Consider the following 12,845-nt stretch of genomic DNA (forward strand, 5'->3'; position numbering starts at 1 on the left):
TGAACAAAGAGACCTTGGAGTGCAGGTTCATAGCTCCTTGAAAGTGGAGTCGCAGGTAGATAGGATAGTGAAGAAGGCATTTGGTATGCTTTCCTTTATTGGTCAGAGTATTGAGTACAGGTCATGTTGTGGCAGTACAGGATATTGGTTAGGCCACTGTAGGAATATTGCGTGCAATTCTGGTCTCTTTCCTATCGGAAAGATGTTGTGAAACTTGAAAGGGTTCAGAAAAGGTTTACAAGGATTTTGCCAGGGTTGGAGGATTTGAGCTATAGGGAAAGGCTGAATAGGCTGGGGCTGTTTTCCCTAGAGCGTCAGAGGCTGAGGGGTGACCTTATAGAGGTTTACAAAATAATGAGAGGCATGTCTCTTCCCTGGGATTGGGGAGTCTAGAACTAGAGGGCATAAGTTTAGGGTGAGAGGGGAAAGATATAAAAGTGACCTACAGGGCAGCTTTTTCACACAGAGTATGTGTATGGAATGAGCTGCCAGAGGAAATGGTGGAAGCTGGTACAATTGCAACATTTAAGAGACATTTGGATGGGTATATGAATAGGAAGGGTTTGGAGGGATATGGGCCGAGTGCTGGCAGGTGGGACTAGATTGGGTTGGGATATCTGGTCGGCATCGACGGGTTAGACCGAAGGGTCTGTTTCCATGCTGTACATCTCTATGACTCTGAGTATGCGGATGTACCTACAAAACAAGGTGCAAAACTTGACCTACTCCTGGGAAATAAGATAGGGCAGGTGACTGAGGTGTCAGTGGGGGAGCATTTTGCTGCCAATGACTATAATTCTATTTGTTTTGAAATCATGATGGAAAAAGATAGACTGGATCTGAAAGTTGACGTTCTAAATTTGGGGAAGGCAAATTTTGACTGTATTAGGCCAGAACTTTCAAAGGTTGATTGGGGACAGACGTTTGCCAAGGGACGTCTGGAAAATGGGAAACTTTCAAAAATGAGATAACGAGAGACCAGAGACAGTATGTTCCTCTTAGAGTGAAGTTGTAGGTGTAGGGAATGCTGGATGGCTAGAGAAATTGAATTTTTGGTCAGGAAAAAGAAGGAAGCATAGATCAGGTATAAACAGCAGAAATAGAGTGATTCCCATCCTCGAGGGAAATTAGGAGGGCAAAAAGGGGACATGAGATAGATTTGGCAAATAGTGTTAAGGAGAATCCAAAGGGATTCCACAAACATTAAGGTTACAAAAGAGTAACCAGATCAGCAAGGCCACCTATGTGTGGAACCGCAGGAAATAGGGGAGGTACTAAACAAGTATTTTGCATCAGAGTTTGCTGTGGAAAAGGGTATGGAAAATAGAGAACATGGAGAAATAAATAGTTACATCTTGAAAAATATCCATATTACAGAGGAGGAGACGCTGGACGTCTTAAAACACATAAAGGTAGATAAATCCCCAGGACCTGATCAGGTGTACCCTAGAACTCTGTGGGAAGCTCGGGAAGTGATTGCTAGGCCCCTTGCTTAAATACTTGTATAATGGACAGTCACAGATGAGATGCAAGAAGTTTGGAGGTTGACTAACATGGTGCCACTATTTAAGAAAGGTGGTAAGGAAAAGCTAGGGAACTATAGACCAGAGAGCCTAACATCAGTGGTGGGCAGATTATTGGAGGGAGTCCTGAGGGACACGATTTACATGTATTTGGAAAGGCAAGGACTGATTAGGGATAATCAGTGTGGTTTTGCACGTGAGAAATCAGGTCTCACTAACCTGGTTGAGTTTTTTGAAGAAGTAACAAAGAAGATTGATGAGGGCAGATCGATGAACATGATCCATATGGACTTCAGTAAGGCGTTCAAAAAGATTTCTCATAGTAGGCTGGTTAGCAAGGTGAGACCACATGGAATACAGGCAGAACTAGCCATTTGGATTCAGAACTGGTTCGAAGGTAGATAACAGGGTGGTGGTGGTGGGTTTGTTTTCAGACTGGAAACCTGTGACCATCAGTGTGCCACAAGGATTGGTGCTGTGTCCACTGCTTTTTGTCATTTATATAAATTATTTGGATGTAAATGTAGGAAGTATGGTTAGTAAGTTTGCAGATGACACCAAAATTGAAGGTACAGACAATGAGGAAGGTTCTCTCAGTATAACAGGGTCTTGATCAGCTGGGCCAATGGGACGAAGAGTGGCAGATGGAGGTTACTTTAAATAAATGTGAGGTGCTGTGTTTTGGAAAAGTAAATCAGGGCAGGACTTATACTCTTAATGGTAAAGTCTTGGGGATTGTTGCTGAAGAAAGAGACCTTGGAATGCAAGTTCATAGTTTCTTGAAAGTTGAGTCACAGATAGATAGGATAGTGAAGAAGGTGTTTGATATACTTGCCTTTATTGAACAGTCCATTGAGTGTAGGAGTTGCGAGGACATTGGTTAGGCCACTTTTTGAGTACTGCATGCAGTTCTGATCTCCCTGCTATTAGAAGGATGTTGTGAAACTTGAAGGGGCTCAGAAAAGATTTAAAAGGATATTGCCAGGGTAGGAGGGTTTGAGCTATAGGGAAAGGCTGATTAGGCTGGGGCTACTTTCCCTGGAGCATCAGAAGCACCTTGTAGAAGTTTATAAAATCATGGACATGGGCAGGGTGAATAGCCAAGGTCTTTTCCCCAGGGTGTGCAAGTCCAAAACGAGAGGGCATTGGTTTAAGGTGAGAGGATAAAGATTTAAAAGGGACATAAGGGGCAACATTTTCACACAGAGGGTAGTGTATACATGGAATAAGCTGCCAGAGGAAGTGGTGAAGGCTGGTAGAATAACGACATTTAAAAGGATGGGCATATGGATAGGAAAGCTTTAGAGGGATATGAGCCAATTGTTAACACGTGGGAGTAGATTAATTTAGGATATCTGGTCAGCATGGGCGAATTGAATCGAAGGGTCTATTTCCATGCTGTATGTCTATGACTCTATTTGATCCAATCATGATTTAAAAATTGATCCTTCTACCATGTTTAATAGAAGTGAACTCTGTTGGTGATGAGTTTCTAATTCATTCTTCACATGGAGTCAGCATGGTGGTTTGATAACTTGGTTATGATCTGAACTTGAGAAATGTGACCATTTAAAGTTGTGATTCAAGCTTCAATCTCTGCTTTGGTAAATGGCTAATGTGAACTTAGACCTTGGTCAATTAGAGCAGCTAACAAAAAAAGGCACACAGTTCAAGAGATATGTTAATAAGCAATGTGAGTAGGGCAGATGACGAGCCAGAAAAAATATACCAGTTAAGTGATTGGGCAGCAAGATGGAATAATGGAGGTTAATTACAGGATGTGTGTGGTTTTTCAGTTGAGTTGTAGTAACAGAAGAGCATATTTGTTAAAAACATTAAACATTTAAACGTTGATGTTTAGAGAGGCCTGAACTTTTATAAGAAACAAAACCTGCAGGTACATCAAGTGATTAGGAATGCAAATAGTGCATTGACCTTTATTGGAAGGAGACCAGAATGCAAGTCAAAGAAATCTTGCTACAATAATATGGGACAAATGTAGAAAATGCTCGAGAAACTGAGCAGGTCTGGAAGCATCTGTGGAGAGAGAAACAGAGTTGATGTTTCAAGTCTTTAATGACTTTTAATGTTAGACTCAAAATGTTAATTCTGTTTTGCCCTCTCCACGGATTGTTCCAGACCTGAGTTTCTCCAGCATTTTCTATGCTTGTTTCAGATTTATAGCATATGCAACAGTTTGCTTATATACAGTTGTGTGAGGTACACAACTGGAATATTATGTGTAGTTTTGGTCTCTATTTTTGAGGGAGGTCATACAGCAAAGATTGAGTAGATTGGTTCCTGGGATGAGAAGGTTGTGCTGTGATGAGTGGCTGAACAAATTGGAACTGTACTCTCTGGGGTTTAGAAGAATGAGAGGTGATGTTATTGTAACGTACAGGATTCTGAAGGAGCTTAACAGGGCAAATACTTGAGGGTTGTTTCCCCTGCCTGAGAAAACTGGCGCAACATGGCAGCCTCAGGGTGAGGCATATCATTCAGAGCTGCACTATGATGTAATTTCTTCACACAGCATTGAGAATCTTTAGAATTCTTTACCTTGGAGAGCTGGGAGTACTCTGTCGTTGAATATGTTCAGGTTTGAGGGTGACAGATTTTTGATCTGAGGGAATCAAGGAATATAAGGAATGGACAGGAAAATGGAATTGAGATAGATTAACTATGACTTGATAAGTCATATGGACTACCTCTGTAATTCTTATGCTCTTAAATCCATATGCTGTGATCGAAGAGTCTGCAGTGAAGTAGACTCCAAGCACAAAATCTTAGCATGTATATGAAAATGAAGCTGTCAAGAAGATTTTTTTAGTTGCATTCTATATTTAAAATATCCTTTCGAAGAACAGTCATGGTGGACTGCTGTTCTGTGTTAGGCATCTAAGATTGTTAATTATCCTTTTTATACCCATTTCCAGGGAAAGAAAGGAGACAGCAAAAATGCAAAGAAAAAGAACAACAAAAAAACAAATAAGAATAAAAGCAGCATTAGCCGGGCCAACAAGAAAAAGCCTGGAATGCCAAATGTAGCTAACGACTTGTCACAGAAGTTGTATGCAACCATGGAAAAGCATAAAGAGGTACTGGAAATTATTCTTAAATTCTGCCTAATTAAATATGTTGCCTTTTCCTCCTGTGCATTTGACTTTTTTGGAAAATATGAGGTACGTATGTCTTTAATTTGATTTTTCTTTTAAAATTAGCATCCCCTAAGAGGAGAAAGGTCACTGACTTGCTTGTTACACAACAGTTTGTGTTTAGATGTCCATTTATAAACAATGATTAAGTTCAACTGAACTTCAGGGGAAAACCATCAACTAGGACCAAACAACTCATTCATCATCATGATCAATGCACAACTATGAATAATGCCTCAATAAATATAAGAATATAGCCTGCATGCTGGGAAGGCATCAGCATTCACTTGAGAGGCTAGGAAAAATTAATAAGGTGGAAGTTAAAGAATGAACACTAACATTTCAGAATAATCCAATTCAATCATATTATACCTTGAGATATCAGTTAAACTTTTATACATGTTATATTGATTCTGTTTTGCTGTCTCCTGAACTTAACCAGCAACCTTGCTGGGTACTAAAGTTTTAGAACATTGGGAGTTTGGATTTTTAGCTAACGATATGTGAATTTTTGTGTGTCTGTGTAAGGATGGTTTAATATTTGACCTGGAGGTCAGTCACTATCCGACAAGCAGGAGAGTGGACATTTTTGGGCATATGCTCAAAATGTCGGTTCTCCTGCTCCTCAGATGCTGCCTGACCTGCTGTGCTTTTCCATCACTACACTCTCGACTCTGATCTCCAACATCTGCAGTCCTCACTTTCTATTAATATTTGACCTGTCAGTATTTCTAGAGCCATGATTTTTTTGAAAACAACATGAGAAAGAGAGTTCATGGAGTGATATTGGGAATTGAGAGTTTTATGGTTGGACAAAGCAAACGTTGCATGCATTTGCTTGCTTTCAGATTAGAAGAATCAGGAATTGATTTTTATTTGCTTCAAGGCTGGAAAATATCATAACTTGCAAAGTTATTTGCAGAAGTTCTGGTTTAAGTTAAATGTATGAGCCATTTACTCCTGGAGAAAATAATTCACTTAGGTTGTAAATAGGTTATCTTAATGTAAGTTGAAAGCTTCAGACCAGAAGTGTTTGGTTAGAATCCTGAAGGAGTTATTCAGAGTTTAGAAAGTCTAACCTCAATTATGTAACTTTCAAGACCAGAAATTGAAAGAAATGTAAGTCAAACTTATGGATATGATAGAGAAAGGAATGATCTCATGTTTGTGCACTGTTGGGGCGGCACAGTGGCTCCGTGGTTAGCACTGCTACCTCACAGCGCCAGGGACCCAGATTCAATTCCCACCTCAAGCCGCTGTCTGTGTGGAGTTTGCACGTATCTCTGTATCTGCATGGGTTTCCTCCCACAGTCAAAAAGATGTGCAGATCAGGTGAATTGGCCATAATAAATTGCCCATAATAAATTGCCCATAGTGTTAGGTTCATTAATCAGGGGTAAATGTAGGGGAATGGATCTGGATGGGATACTCTTCGGAGGTTCAGTGTGGACTGGTTGGGCCAAATGGCCTGTTTCCATCCTGTAGGGAATCTAAATAAAAAATAAATAAAATAAAGTGATATTTAGACAAATGGGACTGTATTTTAAAATCTTACAAATTATATATAAAAAGCTTGGTTTATTCTATTCTACATTTTTTAGCATAATAGATTTTTTTTTAATTGTTAAAACCTACTCTACAGCATTGAGTGTTTTTAATATGATAGTGTGTCAAATAGATTTTAGTCTGAGGTCTAGCTTGTCCAATAATAATAACATCATAAGTGGGGCTCTTGCAGAATTTGGGTTCACAGGATTTGAGAGCGATTCTGTTCCTTTGTTAAAATAAGTAATATGTGGTAGTTCTAGACACAAAAAGCTGCATTGAAGTGACGTTTTCTGCACAAATTTTGAAGATGGCTTTGAATATTGCAAAGGGCTTTCTGGAAGTGGAAAATCTAATAGTGGGTTATCTGAAATAGTTGATTAAAGCTAAACTGAGACAGTTCGTTGAAAACTTAGAAGTAAAAGAGTCATTTTCCCCACGTAGAAATGTCAGTTACCAATGGATGTAGGTTTACAGTTAAAGGGGGTGAGTTTCTAAAGGAGATGTGAAAGGCAGGGTTTTTTTAAACCCAGAATGCACTGCCAGAGAAAGTGGTAGAGGTGGATACAATTGCAATGTTTAAGAGGCACCTTTGATAGATAAATGAATAGGAGGTAAAGGGATACAGACAGCAGAGACACAAAAGGTTTTTAGTTTAGAAAGACATTATGTATCAGTGCAGTCTTGGTGGGCCAAAGGCCCTGTTTCTGTGCTGTGCTGTGCTGTTCTTTGTTCTCTGTTTAAAAGCAGGATCACATAAGGATGAGTTGCTTTGTACGATTATACGACATTTAAAATTGGAAGAAGGTAAACCTGAAATTGAAGCATCACAACTGGAATTAGCTTAGATACAGTTAGAAATTAAAAAACGTTAGTTAGAGGACAAAGAAAATCAGAGGATAATGGAATGGGCAATAGAATTAAGAGAACTTAAAATGGAAGGGAGGAGTAGAAAGAAAAGCAGAGAGAGGTAGATTAAGAAAATTGGAACTCCAGTGAGGTAAGGAACATAGAGAATATGAGTTGGCCAAAGGAAAGCTTCGAGTAAAGGAAGGAGGAGGAGGCAGTAAGTCTGAGGATAATTCTGATTCCGAGGAGGAATTTGATTTCACTAAGAACCTGCACTAAATGCCTAAGTTTTCTGTGGACGGAGTCAAAAGAAGGCAACTAAACAGATCGAATGGCAAAAAGATATTTGGTCCTTAATGATAGTGTTTTGACAGATACAGCAATGACTGTGAAAACCATTTTGTCAGAAATGCCATCTGCAGAGTATGAAACTGTCAAAAAGACAATACTCGATGCTTACAAGCATTTCCCAGTAACTTATCAATTGAAGCTACAAGAAAGAAATCTAATTGGACCTTTTGCAGAACTGGCAAACAAAAAAATGTCTGGGGTCAATGTTTAAGATCACTAAAGCTGGAGAAAAAAAGTTGAGAATGTAAGGAGAATTGTGATTATGAAAGAATTCAGAATTAGCATTCCTGTAAACTTAAAACTTATTTAGATGTGCATCAAATATTAAAGACCAAGAATCAGCAGTTCTGACAGATCCCCGTGATATCTCTCTCAGATATGTAATAGGTGGAAAGATGGTTATATTAAAATCCCCAGTGAAATTTGGAGGTATAGAAAATCTAGGAATGCAAGAGAGAGTTTTAAAGAACAGACAGAAAGATACCACAAAGTAATAAAGGACAAAGGTTAAAACCAAAAAAGTGATATAAAGATATTAACTTGCTTCACTTGTAATGTGAATGGACATCCCAAAGCCAATTCCAAGGCATTAAAATGGGAGACCAGTTGCAGTAGTACAAATATCTAAGGAATCTCCAAAAAGGGGGGCATTAGGAAAAGAGGTTGAAATTAAAACTGTAGCAGTGGTACAAAGAGAATACATTTCTTTGGAATGTACTAACAAGAGAGTGATGGCTCAGGACAGTCGTGAGAATTTTAATTTAAAAATTGAGAAGAAGAAACAGACCATTTGTGTTTCTGAGTATTGTATCAAAAGAAGTGATCTTCCTATGCTTCAAATTAGGAAAGTAAACCAATATGACTTTATAACTGGAGAATTTGTTATGGGAATAGTGCGATTAATTCCTGTAGAAGGAATTTGTTTTTACTTCGGAAAATTATTGGACAAATTTAAGGATATTGGCCTTACTAATGATGGTAAGACAATCACTGAAGGTGAAAGAAGCTGAAATATTTCAGGAGGAACACCTTGGGTTGTTACCTGACTGCATTGTGACTGGATTTCAGGCTAATAGATTTAGACAAGAAAGAAATGAACCTATGAAACAGGGAGATGATTTGGTGATTCAGTATTTGCATACATTTTTGAAAATATAATTAAAAAGGATGCAAGTAAAGAGAATAAGGTGGATATGTTTATCCCATCTTTAATAGGAATTGAAAGAATTGTTAGTAAGAGCCAACTCACATTAAATCAGAAACAATGCTTAAGTATTATTATTTGAAAAGCTAGGTAATAATGAGAAAATTTGAAGCCATCTCAAATACTAACTGATAAGGAATGGTCAGTGATCTATCAGGTGATAGCACTATCTGGTTACCATGAAATCTTCAAGTAGCTCCCAAGATTCCAATGGTTGGCCATTTATATATTTGGAAAACACAAGTTAAAATGGTAAAATATTTTTATTGTCCAGGATTACATAAAGATGTGGTCCAACTTTGCTGGATATACCATATGTGGGAAACCCTAATCATTAATTAAACATGCGCCTTTAAGTCCAGTACCAGCTTTTGAAAATTAGTTTCGTTAAGTCTTAATAGACTGTGTAGGACCCCTACGTTAAGATAGGAATGGTAGTATCCACCCAATTTACAGAAACAGTACCCTTAGGAAAAATTACTACAAAAAAAGTAGCTGAAAAGTTGGTTCAATTATTTACAAGATGTGGATTACCCAAAGAAATACAATTAGATCAAGGTTCAAATTTTATGCTGCAAATATTCAAAGAAATGGTGACTAGTTTGGGATTAAAACAATTTACATCTTTCTATCTCTCTTAGTTTCAAGGTCCATTGGAAATATGGCATCAGATTTTGAAGACCATGCTCAGAGTTTATTGCCAATGATGTCCTAATGATGAGGACAAGGGCATTCCTTTGTCATTGTTTCCCATTAGGGGCACTCCAAATGAGTTCACAGGGTTTAGCTCTTTTGAACTAATATATAGACATGAGATGAGAGGACCACTTAAACTAGTTAAAGAAAATTTGATAAGCCATAGCTCAGATTAAACTTGCAGTCTGTGCTTCAAGTTTTCAAGTTCAAAATGTTATTGCTTGAAATGAAGTTAGTGTTGTTATCCATCTCTGAGGAACCACTCAATGCAAGACCGTATCAACAACTCTAAGTTGTGTGTTTGTATACACGCCCACAGCAAGGTTCAGTGCAGAGCACTAGGCAACAGCATGCTGTTCAGCATTGACTTTGGTTCTGGAAGCTGCTGCTGCTGTACGTGGATCTCAGATAAACAGGAATGCTGCGTATCGAATCAAAAAGCAACTCTTACGATATGAATTATGTAGTAAATCCTCCAGACAAGAAAAAAAATCAGTAGTCATATCATGTTAACATATTAGATATCATGATTGTTGACAGTAGTTAAAGGAATGATGAAAGTAGAAGAAAGTGAAATAGAAACATCAGGCTAATTGGATAGTGAATCTGAAATTAAAAATTCAAAAGTTAAGCTTTCAATCGAATTGGATAATAGAGGTACTTAAAAGGTTAGATGGCAGATGTGTTTTATCTACCAGGAACCTATTGTAATGACTTATGAAGGAAAATAATAAATCCACTTGTATAAATAATCCAGGAGAAACAGTTTTGGCTGTTCATATTGTTAATGATTGGGGGTGGGGTGTCTGTATATAACAACATACTGACAGACTCAATCCAGATAGGTTAGGTCATCAGGGAAGAGATTCAGTTTATGATGGGCAATGGCATAATTGAATAATGTTATGGGTAAAGCTTACAATCATGATGGTGCCAAAACTAGATTGATCACAAAAACTCTATATAGTTTAATCCAGTGTCATCGTGATAATAAAAGTGGACTCCAACCCTATTCCAAGATTGGAAAGCTGCGTTGAACGAATTGGACAAGCACAATAAAAGTATTTTGGCAAGTTTCATTGGATGATAGAGTGAAAAAGTATGGGCTTTTGTAACTTTGAATGAATCTCTTTGATGTAAAGACATGCTGTTGAATGTAAAATAGACAAGTGACCTTTGAACATGTCTGATACTAGGGGATGTGCATTTAAGGTGAAGGGGGAATGTTCAAGGGAGATGCGGGGGGGCAAGATTTTTACACACGTAGTAGGAGTTTGGAACATGTTGTGGAGGTAGATATGATAGGGGCATTTAAAGGACTTTTGGATAAGCACATGAATATGCAAGGAATGGAGGGATATGGACCAAGGGCAGGCAGAAGGGATTAGTTTAATTTGGTGTCATGTTCCATGCTGTACTATTCAGTGTTATAAGTAACCAATAAAAAGTTGTATGGATTGCAGCAACATTTTGGTTGTATTAAACCAAATCTGGGAACAACATTCACACCACTTGACAGAACTGCTTGACTGTTTACAAAAAGCCAATCTGATTATAAATCTGGCTAAAAGTGAATTTGCCAAAGTAAAAGTGACTTATCAAGGCCACATGTAGGAAAAGGCAAGTAGCTCTAAGAGAACTGAGTGTAAAGGATATTTGGGATTTTCCCATGCATTAGACAAAATGTGAAATTTAGCATTATATTGGCATGAGTGTATTTTTTAGCACTCAAATCTGCAGCATTGTGTTTCAGTGATGGGCTTCCCCATTAAATTAAGAACAAAACAAAATATAGTCTGTTGAGCCATATTTCACCCTGGGATCTCACTTGTCCCTGTATCAATAGTCTGAAGAGCTTTGTAAGTTGCAGCATTTCCACTCCCTGATTTGAAATGGGGAGGAAGAGAGGGGACATAATCAAAAAGGAGTGTTACTTTTCAGTTACTCTTTCAAGGCTGAATTTAAAACCTAACTTAGAAGTTAGATGGTGGATCACTTGTTGTTCAGACTGTTTTGGCTAACCTGGTAATGCTAAGGTCAACTAGAGCAGGGAACTGTTTGTGCCTAGCTTTGACCATTTCAGGTATGTTATCCCCTTTTGTTGGTTTAGTTCGTGTTTTGCTGTGAGGATTTCAGTGGTGCCTCTTTCTCTGTTATTTAGGATGAAGTATATTGTATGAACTCATCATCCCTGCCAGCTCCAGACAGATACCCATAATAAGACAACCATCTAAAACCCACGACCCCACTTAGTCCTTGTGAATCAAGACCCGTAGTAATCATCAAGGTATAAGATGTTTTGTCTGTAGAAGTTTGTGATCAGATCCAAGAAGACAGTTACAGAAATTCCCTTTATCCTCATATTATAATTGTAAATGGAATGTGATTATATATTGGAATGTCTGAGGTGGGATATTAGGGGTGTGGCATGGTTCCATTTCTGTGAAATAGTTGTGAACAAACTTACCTATTTTTGGTTTGGCTAAATTTATTCTTAAGATTAACGCTATTGAGCAAGAAATGTATCATTTCTCCCAGTCTTCCTTGTCCATTCTAATAGCACTATTTGTTACAGGTATTTTTTGTGATCCACTTCCATGCTGGACCAGTGGTGAACACATTGCCTTCCGTTGTGGATCCTGACGCCTTGCTGAGCTGTGATTTGATGGATGGCCGTGACGCATTCCTGACACTGGCCAGGGACAAGCATTTGGAGTTTTCATCATTGCGCCGTGCGAAGTGGTCCACCATGTGTATGCTGGTGGAGTTGCACAATCAAGGCCAGGACCGATTTGTCTACACGTGCAACGAATGCAAGCATCACGTAGAAACACGATGGCACTGTACAGTCTGTGAGGTGAGATTTGCTAACTCCTGCCATTCCTCTGTTGTTAAAGTATTTTAAATTAAGTGATCCTTGAAAATGTTTAATTTGTTGTTCGAGAGTTTTTTTTAAAGGGATAATAATTTGAAGTATGTGTTAGCCAGCTTTGGTTGGTGAAGTACAGCTGCAACGTTCAGGTCACAAGTCACTGGGTTGATTCAGTTAACCCAGCAAGAATCGCTGCCTGTTGCCTGCAGAATCACTGAGAAATGAGGGTGCAAAATCATCATCTCATGTAAATTTGTATCAGTAAATGGGTAGCGATGAGAGGGAGCTTACCAGTAATGCCCAATAAGTTCATTTAGCCTACCGATGTTTACAGCCCACAATCACAGATGTGGAGAATACCTATTGGATAAAGGCACTAAAAGGTGTCTTGACCTTATAGCCCAGTAATACTAGGCACCTTTTGGGAAGAAAGATATGACAAGTGCCAGAAATGTTCTCCCTACCGCAGCTTTTAAGAACACAGATCTTTCATTCAGTTCCTTTCTAATGTATGTTAGTAATTGTTTTCAATATTTATATTCTAAACATCAAAATGATAAATGTGTTGAAGTATGAAGATAATGGATATATTTACATTATATACATATAATAAAGTCTCGATATGCATTATTTGTCAGCTACTGATAAAG

General features: G+C 38.3%; 1 protein-coding gene across 7 annotated transcripts in view; it reads left to right on the top strand.

Moving 5' to 3' along the window:
- The window catches only part of LOC122560629 (CREB-binding protein-like), a 209,445-nt gene that overhangs the window by 192,570 nt on the left and 4,030 nt on the right, over nucleotides 1-12,845 (top strand). For 6 of the 7 annotated variants that reach the window (XM_043711472.1, XM_043711474.1, XM_043711473.1 and 3 more), the window contains 2 exons: nucleotides 4,460-4,621; nucleotides 11,899-12,180. In XM_043711472.1, coding sequence (XP_043567407.1) covers nucleotides 4,460-4,621; nucleotides 11,899-12,180 — 444 coding nt within the window. Of the gene's footprint in view, nucleotides 1-4,459; nucleotides 4,622-11,484; nucleotides 11,584-11,898; nucleotides 12,181-12,845 lie in introns of those variants that run through there. The other variant, XM_043711477.1, reaches the window with a different exon arrangement.

The sequence above is a fragment of the Chiloscyllium plagiosum genome, chromosome 21 (assembly GCF_004010195.1).
Source record: "Chiloscyllium plagiosum isolate BGI_BamShark_2017 chromosome 21, ASM401019v2, whole genome shotgun sequence".
NCBI classification, from domain to species: domain Eukaryota; kingdom Metazoa; phylum Chordata; class Chondrichthyes; order Orectolobiformes; family Hemiscylliidae; genus Chiloscyllium; species Chiloscyllium plagiosum.